The 20,179-nt window shown below is 46.9% G+C and overlaps 1 protein-coding gene across 2 annotated transcripts in view; it reads right to left on the bottom strand.

Annotated features, from left to right (window-relative positions):
- The window catches only part of cacna2d2a (calcium channel, voltage-dependent, alpha 2/delta subunit 2a), a 160,531-nt gene that overhangs the window by 52,514 nt on the left and 87,838 nt on the right, over positions 1-20,179 (bottom strand). For both annotated transcript variants that reach the window (XM_008289271.1, XM_008289262.1), the window contains exons 5-6: positions 6,785-6,829; positions 2,598-2,736 (exon numbers count right to left, since the gene is read on the bottom strand). In XM_008289271.1, coding sequence (XP_008287493.1) covers positions 2,598-2,736; positions 6,785-6,829 — 184 coding nt within the window. The remainder of the gene's footprint in view (positions 1-2,597; positions 2,737-6,784; positions 6,830-20,179) is intronic.

The raw sequence follows: 20,179 nt of genomic DNA on the forward strand, positions 1-20,179 counted from the left end.
CGGACATGGGGCCTAGCAGACAAATCAAACCGAGGCGCGTACATCGGCTCATTTAGCCGCTGAAAGGATCACAATCTGGAAAAAAAAGGAAAGAAAGGAAGAAAATGCTTTTTACACCAAATGGTTTCTATTATTAAAGTGTCTCTCCTCTTTCTATCCATCCCTCTATCTGAGTCCATCTCCGAGGACGCCCATTTTGATGTGACCGGCGATTCCAGCTGCCATTTTCTAGATAGCAGCCGCTTTAATCAGCGCATTAATACCGTGTAGCTGCTGAACAGACTCTCACATCAACTGTTGAACACCACGCTGCACTTTGTGCGATATTCTTCCTCCGGTTTTCTTCCCTCCGCCTTTCCTCCGGCCTCCCCCTGAGGAGCCCAATCTGCCCACTCACGCTGCTTCTCTTGTGCTAATCCTAAACCCACAGATATGCTGTAGATCCAGACCTCTCCAGACCCAGAGGACAACAACTCGCCCACATCGGTTTCCTCAGACATCCTCTCCGAGGCACCCTGCAGGCTCCCGCCGGTGGGACCAGAGCGCAGCCCGACATGCAGATAATAATCGACTTCCACCGTCTCCAGGACCAACATGGCGTGCACTAGATGTAAATCCCTGTCAGCAAAGTTAGCTAAAAGCACACTCCACCAATTCTTACTTATGATTCGTCACAGCAGAAACCATTAAAACAAAAGCAATCATTGTTTTTTTTTACTTGAATACCTCTTTGTTGGAAAACGTAAACTTAAAATCGTCATATATCATCAAAATCACCTAATTCTGCATGCTTTATTTAAAAAAATTGCAAAACAAACAAACTATTTGCAGGAACCAGACTCTACAAAAACTAAATACAGTACACACACAGTAAAGATGCAGTAAAGATGCAGCTCTGATTAACAGTCACACGGTGGAAATTCAGGGATTTTTCAGCACGGAAATGAATTAAAAACATAAACAGTAAAATATCGGTGGTATGGACAGTCAATAATTTTCCATTATTGGTAAGAAAAGAGCTGCTGGTACTCAGAAAAATGACGCACATGTTGATTTGGAGTTTTTTTCAATTTTTGAAAAATAAATAAACAAAGAAATTTGTATTTTTTATGATTTGCTGCAAATATAATTGTGATCGTTTCTGCTTGATTTTCCTAATTTCAGCTATTTGTTCTTCTTATTTTACGTATTTGTTTGCAAGAACCATCCTATGTGCAATAATCCAAATTATTATTAGACTGTATGTACACCTACAACAGCAGAATTCATTTTGTGTTATATTTTTATTTTATTTTTATATTAATACTTCATATATTATTATATATTTTTACTTCCTGCTTCTTTAAAACTTCTGATTGGGAGCATCTGTAACTGAAAATAATTTCCTCTAGAGGATCAATAAAGTATTTCTGATTCTGATTCTGATTCTGGACTAGAACTTCATATTTCAGTAAAAAAAAATGAGTCCACGGTGAATAAAAATGTGACCGGAAATGCTTCAGAGTCCAGAGCTACCTTTACATCCTCTATTGACTGATGGATGTATCTCCTGTCTGTTTGCTCCTGGGACGTTTGGTCACAGAGCGTCTTTATGAATCACGAGCGCCGACGTGTTTTCTCGCTATTTATTCATCAGCAGCCACTAAAACACAGCGCGCGCCTTCATAATGGAGTTGGCACGAAATCTGCGGCTGGCAATCTGGGCACAGCAGACCACGCGATGGGAGCGAAGTGAGCAACATCAATAGTAAACATTTCCCGCACAAGAGAAGAGGGAGAAGAAGACGAAGAAAAAAAAAAGCTAATTCCATGCACTGTAGCCCTCTCCTCCTCTAGACTCCACCAGGCTCAATCAAGAGGCCTTTATTCTCTGACTCATATCTTCAGACGAGGGAACCAGAGCTGCCACGAAATGGCTCTGGGAACAATGCGCGGGCCTGATTGCTCTATTGTGAGCTAGCTGTGGCCTTTGACATCTCCTCCTGAACCACGAGTGTCTAATTCTGACAAGATTTGTCTGGAGACGCAGCTGGAGGCCATTGTTACCGACAGGTGCCGCGCGCCGGCTGTTTAACAAAGACGGCGAAAAGCTAAACAATAATGGAGAGAGCGAACATGGCCGCCTGTCTGCACACGCTCTGGGTTCTCGGAGTCTTTAAAGGCAGAGAGAAAGGTTAGAGGTGGATAACAGAGGGAACACGCCAAGCCAAATCAGAGTCCCGGAAGGTACATGTGTTCCCTTTTGTCCATTTGGCAGCTGCAGACCGAGGAGGGTGTTATGTCCCCGGGGCAGCACGGCGCCGGGCAGGAAGGGCAGGGTCCGCGAGCAGGGGACGCCGTGCCCACGCAGGGAAAAAATAGACCAGGATACAGTAGAGGTCTGGTGTGAGACAGAGTCTGTCATCTAAAATCATGTTAGTGGGCTAAAGCGCAGGCTGATCTGAAGAGCAGGGAGGCGTCCGTCCCCGGGCCGGCGCTGGACGGATCCAAGGATGCACATGGACCTGCTGAGAGTCTCCCTAAATGCACCCATCATGAAAAATGCATGAACCGTTCCCCCCAACAGCGAGATGACCAAACAAACAGCGAGAACTTACAGCCTTTGTATATGTCGGTGGGAATCTGGACGGCGCTGGACGAGTAGTTGACCTTGTTCTTGAAATTGGGATCGTCCACAAACTCCAGCTCCAGAGAGGTCGACATCTCCAGTGGGTTCTCCTCTTCCCCGTCCTCCGTCTACACACACACACACACACACACAAACAAATCTGAGTGATCGCACAAATAAAGTCGGGTAGAGGAACCGGGGAAACATGCAAACAAAGATCTGCATTCTGTCGCCTCCCGTTCTGCGGTCGTACTGAAGCCATCTGAGGCTCTGGCTCATGCAGGACGTCGTCTTTGTTCCCGACTCGCACAAAGTCACATGAGTTTTGGATAATGTCGAGCACAAAAATAGCAATTATTCTGCCTTTTGTTTGCCTTCAGACTTAGGTGGTTGTGTTCTTTTTGTGTCGTCGGAGAACAGCAGCAGGTATCCGACTGTCAAAGACACATATTTGCTGTTTGGTTTCCCGCCTCAGTGAGCGACAGCATATTTCCTCCCCTTCTCATTTAAACAAATAAAGAAATAAATTATCAGCTTCTAATTTGTATTTCTCGTCTGTTTTTCGGTCGAGCCGCTGCACACGATGAGAAAAGCCGACGCAGACGCCGCATCGGGAAAGTGTCAGATCTCAAAAACCGAGCTGGAGAATAAAAAAGGAAAGCTGACATTTAAGCCTTTTATCTTGATAAGTTATCAATGTAGTACAATCTGTGCCTGTTCCCACAGGATGGAGTGATTGTGGGATGTGGAGAAAAAAAAGATATAAACCCCACTGTGTGACTCAGTTTATTAGCTTATTCCTGATCTGATATCTCACTAAAACCCTGTCATCCTCACAAAAACCAGGTAAAAAAACGTAAACACGCGAGGTCGACTCGTGGCTCAGCCTTTGTCGAGCAAGCACAATTTAATTAATGTGAGCCGGAGCGCTGAGCTCTCTGGGTCGGTGCCATGCAGAAGTAGCCCTCAGCAGAGTCTGGCATCATGCTTCCATCATTCTTCCTCCATTAGTCATCCTTCATTAGACGCCACTCACTGGATATTTGTACAACAGAATTCAAGAGCAGAACATCTCTGATCGTTCTCCACGCGTCTGGACGTCTCGGGAGCAAAAAATTCTCAAAAAGTAAACCTCGAGTGCTGCAAATACTTGGTGTTGATAAAGCAGCATGGGTTAATTAGATGTGACATGATCAAAAGTGTTTGTTTTTTGGAATAAATTGAATCAAAACCCCATGTCCACGGCAGAAATTGATTGATGGGCACGCTTTAATTGACTATTAAAAGGCAATTACAAACTGTTGAGCGGGACGAGCCGGTGGGAAGAAGAAAACAGAAGAAAGCGGCTCACGAGGACGTTTCTACGGATCTCCAGAGACGACGAGAGACGTCTGACTTGAAACTTTAATACATCAGGAGGTGGAAATGTTTCGGCGTCACATGTTGAATGTTTAGTAAAATCAATTTTAAATCTTAACACGAAACTTGAGTGTGTTTCATCAGGATGTGTTCAGGTTAGAAAGCAGTTCTCTGTGAAGGACCAGAGAGAGACGAGTGTGTGTGAAGGAGGTTCAGAGTCAGTGTGTTTCCCTGGTTTTATTTCATGGCTCCTTTTATGCAAGAAGATCAGATCTGGTTTGTTTTAATTCACTTTAGTCCAGAACTTCCATCTCTAGGACCCGACCCGAAGCTGCAGACTTTGAAAAACTCCTTGTTGCTTAAAAAACTAAACTTTAAACCAGCAGGAAATCACAGTACAAACATGAAAATGGTGGTAATATAACATGGATGTCTTACTTTATAGAAGTTTGAAGAAATGGAGAAAAAAATGAAGTTTTCTAAGAAGCAGCTACTGTACTGTGATTTTTTTGTAAATTCTTGTATCCTATTTTAATTTTTATTATGATTATTTCATTTTATTAGAATTTTTTTCTGTCTACAGTTATTGTACTTTATTTCTATTCTTTTCCTTTCTCATTAAAGCTGGTTCCGATTCTGAACCCAGAACAGAACAGCTGTAGAAGACAAACTCTCTCATGCTAATGCCATGTTAGCGACGCTTTCTCTCCACTCTGCTGTCGGACGAGCAGAACTTTGACCAAATCTGAGAAACTGAACCACTGAATCCGATAACCTTCATCGCTGGATCAATGTCGGTTTTTGTTGACGGAGACGTCCCGGGTCGACGATCCAATAACCGGGAACCAGATTGGGTCGGAGATGGCGGCGTTTCAGCCGCGCGAGCTGAGAGGTTGAGGTGTTTGTTTATCGCTCAGTGTGACACTAATTCTGTCAATGTCGGGCTTTTTTTTTTTTCTTTTTTTTTTTTCCAGAAGAGCCCAATCATAATTAACTAAGGCAGTGTCTAATTAGGAGCTGAATAAATCCACACAGGAAAGACTGATTGGTTCATTTTCTTCAACCATCCACCACCTGTTTTGCTCGATTCATTACCCAATTTGTTAATTTTATCTCCCGGTTCTAAAGGTTTAATTAAAGGCTGAAGAGGCCAGAGATGACATTTCCAGGCGTCTTTTCCTTCCCCACCTTCAGCCAACCAGGGCTAACCTCAAACATGTCGCTTATGACCCGGCGTGTGTGTGTGTGTGTGTGTGTGTGTGTGTGTGTGTGTGTGTGTGTGTCGGTAAAACAAACAAGGTCCAGTCCACAGGAACCATCACTACAGCTGACGGAGAGCTATTTGAAACGCTGTAGTGACATTTGCATTTCTACGCCACACTCTTTTCCCTTTAGATTCCTGACTGAGCGCCGTAATAATCACGCGGGTAATAATGTATTTTATATATTTGACGGTTGTCCTCCAAGTAAATTACCACCTAGAGACGCGGCTGACAATATTTTCCAACCAGACAGATTAGTAATTACATCGTACAGAGAGTGGGATCATGCAGACCATAAAAAACTGTTTTGTCTGCTCTCTACAGGTTGTAATCTTTTGTCAGGAGCGTGCACGGGGGCTGTTATTTTAACCCCTGGACAAAAAGACATGAACGTCATAATGGTATTTAATTTGCAGACAGCATCACCAAAGAATACGTGCTCTTCATCCTCCATGTTGGAACACTTCAAATGAAAGCTCACTGATAGATCAAGGGTTCAGTGGAAAGAGGAGAAATTATCAGGGTACCAGAGGGAGAAGAAGCGCCTGCCAGTCACTTACCTGTCCGGAAACCCATCTCTTGTCTCTAATAGTTCTGGGTTTTACTGGCGAGGCCCAGCTGACGGGGACCGGGCAGCGCCGCTCGGCTACTGTTGGGGCTCCGGCGAGCGAATGACCTCCGCCTGACTTCCGCCGCCGTCGTGTTTTTGGGTGGTGATGTGGGGGTCAGGGGTGTGTCACTGTCTCGGCCTCAGTGTGCCATGTTAATGATGACCGATGTTCTCCAATTAGATGTGCTGACAGGCCCTAAAGCGCCGTGTCATTAATCACGGGAGTGGCGTGCACAAAGAGAAAATCACACCATGATTTATTGCTCTTCTGCCTCCCCTTTCTCACTCTCTTCCCATCTTTTTTTTTTTTTGTGCTTTGGTGATCTAAAAGGGATACTTGCACTCCTCCCTGAAACTTAATCAATCAGCGTGCACGGCCTCGCCATCCCGAGGAGGAGCTGCAGCAGCCGGAGTGGACGCCGGTGATTTGCGGAGGGAAATGCGTCACTCGTTCTACCGGCCTTTCTCTGAATGTCATTCATATTCCCCAGCATGAATGACACGCACGACAGAAATGGTTCCCTATTGTACCGAGCTGATGCTTTTGTGTGCTTCTGCGTCTTGACGGGCCCGGACGCCTGACTAACCGGAGCTCAGATCTGCAGCTGTTGTGGTCCAAGTCAGGGGGGGGGAAGAGAAAACTGTGGCAATCAGACCGGGGGGAGGACATCTGAAATCACTGTCACATGCACGTCGGCCTGCCCCCTGCTCTGTCGCAGCGACTCACCACGTAGCACTGTCACCTCGCTAACGCACACAGACAGCCCAGGGGGCCACCACCGGAGGGCAGGGGGGCATCAACATCGAGAAGGCCGGGGAAGAGGGGGTGGGGTGGGGGGTTGCAGGATGTGGTGGCAGGGGTAGGAGGAGGTGGAGCGGGGAGGATTTGGGGATTTAAGGCAGGCAGACGAGGGGGGAGACGGGAGCAGTCCGCACTGTACTCACATAGTCTGAATCCGCTTTGGAATCGTAGTATGAAATGGCATTCTCCTGTGCAGAAAAGAAAAGTAAAGAAGAAAGGTGATGAGAGGAGATATAGCAGCGCCTATATCAGGCCCGACCTGCGGCGGTACGCTGCAGAGAGTCATGGTTATATTCAGTCACACCGTTCAGCATGAGAATATAATCAGCATCACAGAACACAGGAGGAGTAGTGTGATGTGCAATGACTGTCATGAGGAGGCGAGAGGAGAGCTGCAGAGAAACTGGAGGATGTGAACGCATCTGGCCGATGCTCTGGTGAATGGCACATGTTCGAACCCGTGTTTGGAACACCGTCGGAACATTCTGTGTGTGTGTGGCGCCGTGGTATGAGTTCAGATGTAACATGGAGCAAAGTGGTTCGCAGCGAAGAGCGCAATAAACTCAAAGTATTACTCTCTCCGGGAGTCTTATCAACCTCAGCTGGTTGTGTTTCCAGTCGAGGCAAACAGCTCTCGCAGGAGGGAAGAAACAGGGAAGAAAGAAAAAAGGAGACGACTTTACGCTAGTTTGCTCTAATTAATGAGTTTCCAGTCGCCAGCTGAAGCCCCAGATCCAACCGAGCTTTTACCCTCTACCTGGCCCGAGATGTGAGCCTCCCCCGCCGCCGTCCTCCTCTCCTCCTTATCTCCCCGTGGAGGCAGGCGTGAGGGCGGGCAGAGGCTGCAGCGAGCAGCGAGCGGCGTCCGTGTGGCCTGCCTCATTATCATGAGGAGGCTGGCTGAGGACGTGCTCTCAAGGGCACCACAGTGGCTGCCTCGCCCTCGCTGGAAGAGCTGTGGTCATGGTCTGATGAGGGAGGACGGCTGACAGAGAGGCTCTCCTGTACAGGCGTAATGAGTCCTGCACAGCGACTGCTCAGCTTCGCTTATTCTCTCACAGATCCTTTGACTGTTCTGCTCCCTGTTTCCGTCTCTCTGTGTTTATTTAACTGGAAATACATGCACACCTATTTCTCTCTCTGCCTCCCTTCAGCATAAAAGCCCCTCTACGCGCTGCGACCAAGGTCTTGGCTGGCCTCCAGTCCTAATCAGCGAGTCAGTCATCAGCGCAGTCCCAAACAAGTCACCGAAGAAACACAGTATGATCAAGACTCGAGCTGACACCGAACACGGGGCGCACGAACCGGGACGCCGCTTGTCTCTTTGGGGAATGGGAGAGGACAGGACAGAGGAGGAGCAGGATTTGCCCCCGTGACACATCTCCTCAACTTACCAGCACTCCCTCTGCCCCTCCAGCTCTGTCAGAGATCAGGAGTGGGGATGGAAGGAAAAGGAGCTGAGTGGAGGGATCAGAGCAGATCGCTCAGGGAGTACACTGGGTTAAGTTGGAGGTTAGGATGGAGGCTCAGGTCGGGCTGATATGAAGGGATGGATTGAGAGGAGAGAGATGGGTGGTGGTGGTGGCAGCGGTGGTGGTGGCAGCGGTGGTGGTGGTGGGTGCAGTGGGGAAAGAGCTGCCAGGGCTAAAAATAGCCCATGCCTCTGCAGAGAGAGAAGAGAAACAGAATGAGTATGAGAGAGAGAGAGAGAGCGAGTGTGGCGGAGCAACAGTGTTGTTGTGTCTGCCAGCAGGATTGATCTGGAGCCCAGTCCTGCTCAGACTGGTCGCTCGCTTCTCAAGAGTTTACTCTCACTGCCGCAGCATTACAACTCATTATTCAGGACTGCTTCCTGTAAATAAATGCTTAGTTCCTCACACCCAAGGGACACGGTCCAGCATCCTCACTCAAACAAACAATACGCTGGAACAAATACGCCACACGTCACCGGAGAGAGGCCTCGGTGTGGATCCAGCTCTTCAAACTTCTCCGTTATTACTTCTCTTTACTGCAGATGATGTGGAAAAGTTGCTTCTATAAACCACCAGGCAGCAACTGGTTTGTCTGGTGCAGCCACGAGACCTCAAACACCTCCAGGAGTTTCTGAACAGCTCCACTGATTACTCTAGAAGAACATCCATCCATCCATCCATCCATCCATCCATCCATCCATACCTTAATCCTCACTAGGAGTCTACCCCAGCTGACTCAGGGGACACCTGGACAGGTAAACAGTCTATCACAGGGCTGCAGAAGAACAGCGTTGAGCTCTCCAGTAGTCAGACAGTTCACCTGTTCTGGTGGCTACTGGAGCCTTAAACATGTTTTGTGCTGATTTTTCCTTTAATCATCTGAACCAGCAGGGCCACTGGTGTTGCATCTGTTTGCACAATGACCCTCTCATTGCTAAACCTGCAGCTTAGCATTAGCATCATTGGTCAAGATGTCGAAAAGATCTAGAAGAAACTCAGGATGAATGTGCAGCTACTAAAGAGCAGCGTGGATCCTACTCATGAGTGCAGCAGCTACAAACAGGCGTGCACAGAAGAGGTCGCTCCACGTTGGCGAGTCCGAGGCCACCGTGACCCCCCGAGCAGCCACCGGGGCGGCACGGCCATCTGCTGCGACTGGTCGCAGGTCTCCACGGGCCCGAGGTCTGGGTTAAACACACATCTGATACAACACCAAGCCAGCCAGCAATTATCCCGCACTAACCTCCACACACACACGGTGTCTGATGTCATGTTTACTCACATACAGGATGTACATACGGACACGCATGCATACGCAGCCCAACACGCACACGCAGGAAGCAGCACACAAGTCTGAGAAATCCCCACCGACACAAAGTCCTATCAGTAAATTAAATCTATCATGCTGAGTGGACCAACAAATTCCAAACAGGAGACAAACACTGAGGTCAGGTGATGATCTCCAGCCCCTCCCCAGCATCAATCTTCCCCTGCTCGTCTCCCACCTCCCTCCTCTCCCACCTCCCTCGCCCTTATCTCGATCTGCTTCCTCTCTTCTGCCTTTGCCCCTCTCTCCTCCTCCTCCTCCTCCTCCTCCTCCCCCTGCCCTGTCTTATCTTCATCTTTCCCAATCTCTCTCTCTCTCTCTCCTCAATACCAGCCTCCTCTCGCCAATTTCAGATTTCAGCAAAAGCAGCAGCGCGTAGGTTAGATGCCTACTGTTGCTATAGAAACCGCCCCTCTGCTCCAGATTACAATGTGACTTTGTCTCCTCGCCAGGTCCACGACGTCGGCTCGGTTTTATGTCCCACCAGATACATGGCTGCCTATCTCCGGCTTGTTCTCCTGCCAGCGGCGTGCTTCCTCGTGCGCCTCGTGTTATTTCAAAGTCATCTTTCGCTTGTAAACTTCAAAAATCCGCTTTTCAGGTGAGGGTCGGAAACCTTTAAAGCCCCAAATTTCATCACGCTGACATCATCTCGCGTCTCTAATCGCGGCATGCCGACCACGTTTAACGGGTGGCGGGGAACGGCATAATCCACGACAACAATACGCCAGGAGGACCTTGACAGATGATTTATCCGCCGAGGCGCCGGGTGACAATGCTGACTGACAAATGGCCGGTACATATAAAAGGCTGTCACATGTAGAGGTACATGCGATGACTGAGTACGGTCAGCGGGGCTAAATCTTTTTGAATTTGAATCCGTGAGCTCTGCGAAGGCGCCGGCTGAGACAGGTTGACATTTGAGCGCGAGACAAGCGCTCCATCATGGGTGGGGACAGATTACAGTCATATTCATATCTCCTCTGGACACCTGCTAATGATTTTATAATTACAGAACACACTCGGTGCCTCCGCCGTGCCCCGGGGTGCACGCAAGCATGCAGCCACACACACACACACACACACACACACACCGACACACACACACAGAGTGCACCTCCATCCTGGCCCCGATAGTCTAGCAATCATTCCTAGCACCAGTTTCCCTAATGGAAGCTGACATTATATCAAACACAATAAAGGATTTCATTTACTGCTCTTCATTAACCCACGCACATCAGCCCATAAGGTACACATCAACACACGGCTCACTCAGCGGGAAAATGCAACCAGAAAAAAGGCTCCACAATGTGATGAGGAAAGTGGCTGGTAAAGTTTGTCGTACAGAGACTCCTGCTCTTATCTGCTCTGTCCAATTTCTCTTCTTGTCTCGTCCTCTGTCTCTGCTGCTGCCCAGCATCCCTGCAGTCCATCTCTGAGTGTCAACCGGTACAAAACAAGGGCCGTTTGAACCAGATAAACACTCTGCAGCCCGGTGAAGCTCTCCACCAACAGTCCTCCACGCGTCACCTCCAAGCAAACAGGTGCTTTACGATTTATACAAAATGACTGACAGCCAATTTAGAAACGCGAACACAAGGACGTCCTCCAAATGAAACCACAACATTAGGAGCTCATTTGTTCGTTCTCTGTAGATCCGGTGACCTGCAGGACGGCGGCGGCGGCGGCGGCGGCGTGAAAAGGTGAGCTCGCCAGAGACCATGTTCAAACACAGGTAAATTAATCAGAGACATGTAGAAATTTGTCGGAGATCTAAAAGGCCTTTAGCTGCTTTGATCTGGAATTGCAGAGGTTCCCTGTGAATAAAATATGAAACCTCGTTCTTTGATGGTGCCGTTTTGATTCTGGCAATTTTACATTTTTTTTTTTTTTTTTCCAAAGGCTCCAGGTATTTGGCCTGTTTGCAGAAATGTGAAGGGGAAAAAAAAAAAAACAGTACGTGGACAGTTGTAGTTATAAAACGTTCCTGTCCAGATAGCAGTCAAATAGAAGTGACTTAATTATAAACTTCTCTCTTTGGACATTTTGATTTTATTTATTTTATGCTATTGCCATGGAGCAGTACTGATATTTGTGCAATTTTTAATTTTAATTTTTTATTTTTTTTAAAGATTTTCTTATGAAAGATATGCCAGCATTTATGTAATTTATTTTAATGATTATTTTATTTTTTTTCTTATTGAAGATATGCCTGCATTTATGTAATTTATTATTATTATTATTATTATTATTATTATTATTATTATTATTATTATTATTATTTCAGATTTTCTTGTTGAAGATATGCCTGCATTTATGTAATTTATTTTAATTATTAAACCGTCAGCATTTGTGTTCCTTACTTGTACAGTAAGAATTATGGTCAATGAAACACTGCTGACGGTTTCATTTGTCATAATAAATGATAACAATGCTATTCTATTTTTTCTTTTCTTTTCTTTTTTTAACACCCACAACTTTAACAGGCTTATTACAAGACCGCTTTAGGTTTTATTGTATGTGTATATAATATACATGAATGAAATGTAAATGTCATAAAAGAGATTTATAATCCATTTTTGGGAGACACCACCACTTCTCTCTCCTCCTGCCATATATCTGAAGGTTTTCTCCTCCAGCATCTCCGTCCTGAAGGAGGCCACGTGGCGCTCTGTCACATCGCTTCACAAATAAATGCAGACATGCTGTTTGAGGTGTCTGGTTCTGGAAAATATGGCTGTTGTCTGAAGCACCGAAGGTTACCAAAACGCCTCTTTATAATGTCAAGTCAATAAAGAGTCAACCAGCATATTGGAAATTAAACTGTTGGCCTGGAAGAAAGGCGAAGTGAGAGAGAGAGAGACGGGGAGAGCTATCGAGCTGAAGTGAAACTCAGATAAAGGAGTGCATGACGGAGGCCTTGGGCGCGGCTGCCTCCCTCTCATTGGCATGCTCTGCGTCTCGGGGCTTTTAAGCGATTAGGGAGCTGCTGAGACCATGGCGTCCAAGCATAGCTCCATGCAGATGTTCATTTGTATGCCAATAAACAAATGTGCCCCCAGATTAAAGCTCCAGCGCACAGTGCAAATTCAGCAAAGTGAACGACATTCTCCATGCACATCTCATCAATGTCCTGCTCGTCTTCAGACAGAGCGGCCATGCCTCCTCCTCCTCCTCCCAGCCGCACTTCAAAGACGCTCGCAGAGATGGGCAGCAAACCAGGAGATAGGAGAAGGAGCGAGCGAGGCCAGGAGGAGAGGACAATTGAGAAAGAGAGAGGACTTGATTATTGTGACATTAAAAAGGCAGAATCTAAAAAAACACAACAAGGCTACGGTTATATTTCATGCCCTCAATGTCGCCAATAAATCTGCAATTTCCGCCATTTAAGTCTCTCTTTGTAAACATCCTGCAGGTCACCCAGTTCTATTTTCTCCTCTTTTCCTCCCTCTCTTTCTCTTTCTCTTTCTCTTTCTCTTGCATCTCTGCTGCGCTGTCTCTTTCTTTCAGAGCCTGACACTTCCCCTCCGTAAGAGCAGTTAAATCAGTCTGTGAATATTCCAATCCCGCGATAAGGCGAGGAGGCTTTGTCCTGCTGCACTCTGGGTAATGCTGCTCTCCATTGTTGGCTGACAGGGCTCCATTGAGGAGCAGGTTTTAACGCTGATAGCATCACCACCCTGCGTGGACACAGTGCCAGATAAAAAGCCTATCCAACATGACACACGCATGCCAACGCCTCCCAAACAAGCCGCCCAATCTGATCATCAGCGCGGAAGCAGGGAAGAGGTGCTGTAACACCAAATAAAGACAAATAAGATAAAACGGGCCGTGGCAATATTAGCGGTATCATTGGATTCCAGAGGGATTTGATAAAGCAAATACAATTATCCACGTCACAGATCTCACGGCGGCCGTGGTCGCGCTGACCAATCCCGGCGCGGCCCGGACCTCCCCGTCCAATGGCGCGGCGGCTCGGTGTGACACCGGCGCACCACTTATCTGAGCTAAAGTGTTTCCAGGTTCCATTTTTCTTGGAGGGCTGAATGCAGCTTTTCATTTCGCGGATGTTTTTCAGCCATTTTACCAACGCGAGTCCACAGAGTCCTGGAAAGCCGCCACCCCCTCTTTACAGGCTGACTGAGAGTGCCCAATCAACAATCAGCACCGGCCAAAGGAAACCTGTTATTTTCGACCCCGTAATCATTTCCATCAGATGCCTTGCTGTCCCTCACAATGACTTTAACATTCAAATGACAAAAGGGAACCCTGCTTTAACATATCTGCAGACAGGCCTCCAAGGACGGCGGGGACAAAACACGCCAACAAACCCGAAAACCGAGACGGCGTCTCTCCTCGGCTGCAATGAAATCAGCCTCTCACCAAATGACAACCTCGCTGCTCGGATGCATCACTTCCCTGACATGCCTTGTAGACTCCAGCCAGAAAGAAAAAAACAAACCTCAGACAGAAATGTGCAGATATGCTTTTTAAAAAGAGAAAAAATAAGAAAAACGAGGCCGTAGATGATGATTACTGCTGATTTACTCCATGAAATGCTTGACAGCAGTGACAGAGCCCATCAGGAGGAGATCATTTCTTCATATTACTTTTTCTGTCCAACCTGTAGGACAACACGTGGAGATTTTTACATTTACAGAAATGCAGAAAATTGTTTTAGAAACTTAAACAAGACCATATTTGACTCCCACCATGAACTGCACCGTCCTTGTTTCAGGTCCAGCTGAGGATTAAAGGTCTTCTATTGGTCACAAACACAGTTATAGACGGTGTAACGTGCAGTGAAATGCAATGTGCACCTGTTCCACACCGAAACATTAATAATAAGATGAATAAGAATAAAGAATAAAACACACAAGAAATAAAAATGTATATATGAGAGGGACAGAAATAAGCAAAAATAAATAAATCAAACTGCCAAACAGTGCAAAGGACACAAAATAAATAAGAAAATATTTTATACATGCATATATACAAGGTGAAGTGTTCTGTCTTTTTCTGTCCTAAATATTTATTTATCTCCTAAAATGTCCAAAAAAAACCAGCTGTAGAATATTTCTTTTCTGTCAATAAACAAATCAGTTTATCGTCTGATAATTGAGGCTCTGAGAAACACGTCTGTCTCTAAACTAACACAGAAAACGAGGTGCTTCACTTTAACTTCTCCTCCATCCGCCTGCTCGGACCAGAAGGGCCTCAAAGCTGCAGGTTTACTCTTTAAAATAACATTTCATGGGTGTTGACCATGTGTTGAAATGGGAAAATCAAGGTCTGCGGCGCGGCTTGCTGGATTTCTCTGACTATCGATTCCCATCTCCCGTGAGGCGGGCGGATCGATCGGTGGGATTTAGACATGGGGGCCACTCTCTCAACCCTCCCCGCCGGCTAACGCTCTGCATCACAGTCGGCCAAACTCCTCCTGACACAAGGCTCACGGACATGCCTCAACTTTTCTTCTTCTTTTTGTAATCTTAGCATTTCTCATTACCTGTCCCCGTCCTGTAAAGCTTCTTCAATTCATCTCCACAATGTCCTCCTGCTTAAGTGCAGAACAGCGAGATTTTTCGTCAAGAGGTGACTCTCGAGGCGGCAGTGAAACGCTATGGAGGGGAGGAAAAAAGCCACAGCAGGGGAGGTGGAGAGAAAAGAGTCAGAGAGAGAGAGAGAAAAAAAAAAATAGAGAAAAGGACATTTCTACCTCGGAGAGCACCACTTAAACAAATTACAGCCGTCTGCAATCAAGAAGCTGAAATTATCAAACCGTTGGGTCACCACAGCAACCGAGAGTCTGATCAGAGATGTGAGCAGAGAGAAAGCGAAGGGAGGCGCCGGGAGAGGAGACGATGGAGCGATGGAAGACCTCATGAGGAGCGAGGAGCCAGAAGTGGAGTTTAAGGTGAACTCCGTATTGACAGAATACTAATTGGTGCACAAACGCACACAAACATCTGCTCGCTTCCTGCTTTCCTTATTTTTTATTTTTTATTTTTTTGCTGTGTCCAGCTTCCACGGAGGCACCAGACACATCTGATGGGGAGGATGCTTCCCTTCAAATGCAGTCAAATTGAAAACTGTGCAGGAATTTCACTCCTGGTTTCTTCTCCCTTCCAGTGACGAGCAGATGGAAGTCCGCTCCATGGCTCAGGATTCGGCGATAACACTGTTTATGAGTTCCATTACGTGCTCGGCAGGCTGCGAGCGCTCTGTCTCGGCACCGCCACGAGGAAGCGGGAAAAAAAATATACTGCTCACAATGAAAATAGATGCCGGTTTTTGTGATTGTACAATGTGGCTATCGGTGTTTGAAATGAGCATTTAAAACGGGCCCCGGATGGCTGTGGTCCAGCCTCCTCCCCCACCTCAGGCCTCTGCCACCGACAGTCTTTTGGTTGTGCCGCTGCCACAAGATGGTTAGCAGAACCATATTTTTATTTATTTTTTTGTCTGCAGATGAATATACAGCTCAGGGAACACGGTGCAGGCAAAACCACGACGGCCAGCGTATGAAACCATCACAGTAAACACCACTAATTATTACACTGTTCACCAGCAGAAGCCGTCACTGTTTATTATTTATCGGTGTTACTAAGGATTCGATGAACAGAACTGTCGATACCAAACACAACAAAGCCTGGAGAATCCCATCTCTCCCCGTTTCATACAACCAGAGACGAAAACAGGTGTTTGGCAGCATTTTCAGACAGCCAATGAAAATAAACGACAGCATAATGTCGCAGCAGTAGTAATAGTAGGAGCATAAAATCACCATGTGGACGGCAGAGAGCTCAAACAAAGCCAGAGCCAGGCATCCTTTCATTTCTGTCTGTTTTACCAGAATCTGAATTTGAATCTGTCCAAAGGCAGCCCTCGTAAGACTAATGTATTCTGTGGCTAATGGAGCCGGTAGCTTCGAGGGCTGGGCTGAGAGTTGCCACAATGATTCTCACTCATTTCCTCTGAAGGGCCAATTATCTCAAATAGAGGCATTATGAAAGGAGCCGAACTTGGTCAAGTGAACAAACCCCCTGCAACTCTCGCTCCCGGCACTTCAGGTCGTGTCACACCTCTGAGGGGACCCACTGTGACTTTGGGCCGGTTAATATGGCTGAAATAATGGCTAAATATAGCTTCTATTGATCCCTAGGGAAATATAGGAGAACATGTCAAACTTAAAGAAGTGCTTAAGGATACTAGAGACCACCACAGACTGTAAGACTTGGAGGGTAAATAGTGTAGACTACAGTAGGTATAACATCAGCCACAACATAAAAACCACCTGCTGAATACCAGGTAGGTCTCTGACGAGCTGCCAGAACAGTGTGGATGTTGGCAAGCGGATCTTTTGGATCCTGTAGGTTGTGTGATGGGGCACAACCTTGAGGCGTTCAAGACGTCGTGGTGTTCGTGCTGTTTTCTTTTAAGAGAGTTGGTCTGCAACGACCACCAGGTGGGCGGGATGTGTCAAAGTAGCATGAATGCCAGTGAAGAAGGTTTCCCAACACTTCAGGTCATGTCACACCTCTGAGGGGACCTACTGTGACTCTAGGGGGGTTAATATAGCGTCTATTGATCCCCGCTAAAGTCTAGTAGAACATGTGCAGTATCAAGCTTAAAGAATTGCTTAAGGACACTAGAGACCACCACAGACTGTAAGACTTGGAGGGTAAATAGTGTAGGCTATCGTAGGTATGACATCAGCCACAACATTAAAACCACCTGCTGAACACCGGGTAGGTCTCTGACGAACTACCAGAACAGTGTGAATGTTGGCAAGCGGATCTTTTGGATCCTGTAGGTTGTGCGATGGGGCTGCCGGGGTTAAGGATTGTTTCAGCTCCATCAGATTGTGGAGAGTTTGGATGCGGGTCAACACCTCGAGCTCTTTGTCGAGTTCCTTGAGGTGTTCAAGATGTCGTGCTGTTGCCATAAGTGGGTTGGTCTGCAACGACAACTAGGTGGGTGGGATGTGGTAAATGAATGCCACTACAGAAGGTCTTCCAGCATTTCAGGTCGTGTCACACCTCTGAGGGGACCTACTGTGACTTCAGGGGAAGTTAATATGGCTTCTATTGATCGCTGCTAAAGTCTAGGAGAACATGTGCAGTATCAAGCTTAAATAATTGCTTAAGGATACTAGAGACACAGACTGTAAGACTTGGGGGGTAAATAGTGTAGGCTACAGTAGGTACAAACAACAACATTAAAACCACCTGCTGAATACCAGGTAGGTCTCTGACGAACTACCAGAACAGTGTAGATGTTGGCAAGAGGATCTTTTGGATCCTGTAGGTTGTGCGATGGGGCCGCCAGGGTTGAGGATTGTTTCAGCTCGATCAGAATGTGGGCAGTTTGGATGCGGGTCAACACCTAGAGCTCTTTGTCGAGTTCCTTGAGGCGTTCCTCGACTAGTTGGGTGGGATGTGTTAAAGTAGCATAAATGCCAGTGAAGAAGGTTTCCCAGCACTTCAGGCCATGGTACACCTCTGAGGGGACCTAAGGGGTGGTTAATATGGCTTCTATTGATTCCTGCTAAAGTCAAGGAGAACATGTGCAGCATCAAACTTAAAGAAGGACACTAGAGACCACCACAGACTGTAAGACTTGGGGGGTAGATAGTGTAGGCTACCGTAGGGATTGTATGTAAGTGTTCAAAAGGTGCCAATGGACATATATCCCAGCCACAACATTAAAACCACCTGCTGAATACCGGGTAGGTCTCTGACGAACTACCAGAACAGTGTGGATTTTGGCAAGAGGATCTTTTGGATCGATGGGGCCGCCGGGGTTAAGGATTGTTTCAGCTCCATCAGATGGTGGAGAGTTTGGATGCGGGTCAACACCTAGAGCTCTTTGTCGAGTTCCTTGAGGCATTCCTCGACTAGTTGGGTGGGATGTGTTAAAGTAGCATAAATGCCAGTACAGAAGGTTTCCCTGCATTTCAGGTCATGTCACACCTCTATGGGGACCTAAGGGGCAGTTAATATGGCTGCTATTGATCCCCGCTAAAGTCTAGGAGAACATGTGCAGTATCAAACTTAAAGGAGGACACTAGAGACCACCACAGACTTTAAGACTTGGCGGGTTAGCACGTGGAGAGTTTGGATGCGGGTCAACACCTTGAGCTCTTTGTCGTGTTCCTCAACTAGTTGGGTAGGATGTGTTAAGGTAGCATAAATGCTAGTGCACAAGGTTTCCCAGCACTTCAGGTCATGTCACACCTCTGAGGGGACCTACTGTGACTTTAGGGGGGTTAATATGGCTTCTACTGATCCCCGCTAAAGTCTAGGAGAATCTGGGCAGTATCAGACTTAAAGAAGGACACTAGAGACCACCAAAGACTGTAAGGATTGGCGGGTTAGCACGTGGAGAGTTTGGATGCAGGTCAACACCTTGAGCTCTTTGTCGAGTTCCTTGAGGCGTTCCTCAGCTTTTTTTTTGCTGGAAGACGCCGTGCCATTAGCGGGTTGGTCGGCAACAACGACCAGGTGGGCGGGATGTGTTAAACGAACGCCAGCGCACAAGGTCTCCCGGCAGAACGCTGCCCGGTGACGACACGATCAACATTATTCACCGTCAGCGGTTGTAATGTTGTGGCAGATCGGCGCACACGGAGCAGGAAGGAGGTCACATGAATACCGCTGTGTTATGTATGAGAGTGGGTGGCTGAGTGGAGATGAAGAGACGGAGGCAGGCGGAGGAGGAGAGAAAGGAAAGGAGAGATTGTGTTGTCCTATGATGAAAGGCTTGATTGATTAGAGAGTGATGATTGCAGTAAATGGCCTGGAAGATGGTTCCATCTCTGTTTCCCGTTTTCTCCATCTCTTATACCTTCTTCTCTCACTCACTTGCTTTCTCACTTACACCTCCCTCTCTCCCTCTTTGTCGCCCTCCTCTCGCCGGTTTCATCATGGCAACCCATCAACCGAGTGCCTCTCTCTCTCTCCTAATGGCACAGCTATTAGCGCTAATGCATTTCAAACGTACAGCAGCTGCCACATCACGATCTGAATGAAAGGACATGTCTTCCTCCAATCTCCACAATCTCCGTCCTTTCTTTCTTCCAACCTCGCGCCTCGGTTCCACCGTGGGGCGCTCTCGTGTGGTCATCATCAGCAGCAGCCTCCGTGCGAGCGGCTAACGATGATGTCGTTAATAATATATCGCTGATCATGTCATTAGTTTGAAAATGATTTTAACCACAGACGATTTTTCTTTCTGTGAGTTTAGCGGGCTGGTTGGGTTTCGCCAACTCTCACAAAAACCAGTCGACGCCATTTTATTTATTTTTATATATATCTCCGTGGAACCTTATCGTCGTCACCCAACGGGGTCAGCGCTGTGAAACGCATCTTTAAGCCGACAGCAACTGATTTCATAGCTCGCTGGAACACAATGCGGGCTTTGTTCTGGCTGATATGGCAAACGTCCAGCATGCTGCACAATTATCATTCCTCTGGAGCTGCTTCTCCGACCACCTGATGAGCTCAGCGTCCAGCTCTGTGATTGGACGGCATCACTTCTTAAGAGAAACACTCTTTAGCAGCTACGACGATGTTTAGCAGGTCTTTACTGTCTCCAGTTTGCTGCGCTTGAACAAGTGCATACATCCAGATTTTAGTGCTTTTTTTTCAATTAAATCAGCTGCTTGCTCTGGAAAATGAAGGTTTAGACATGAACAGTGAGGCTGGAATGGAAAATCAAACCAGTGAAATGAAAGA

The sequence above is a fragment of the Stegastes partitus genome, unplaced genomic scaffold (assembly GCF_000690725.1).
Source record: "Stegastes partitus isolate 25-593 unplaced genomic scaffold, Stegastes_partitus-1.0.2 Scaffold14, whole genome shotgun sequence".
Lineage (NCBI taxonomy): Eukaryota > Metazoa > Chordata > Actinopteri > Pomacentridae > Stegastes > Stegastes partitus.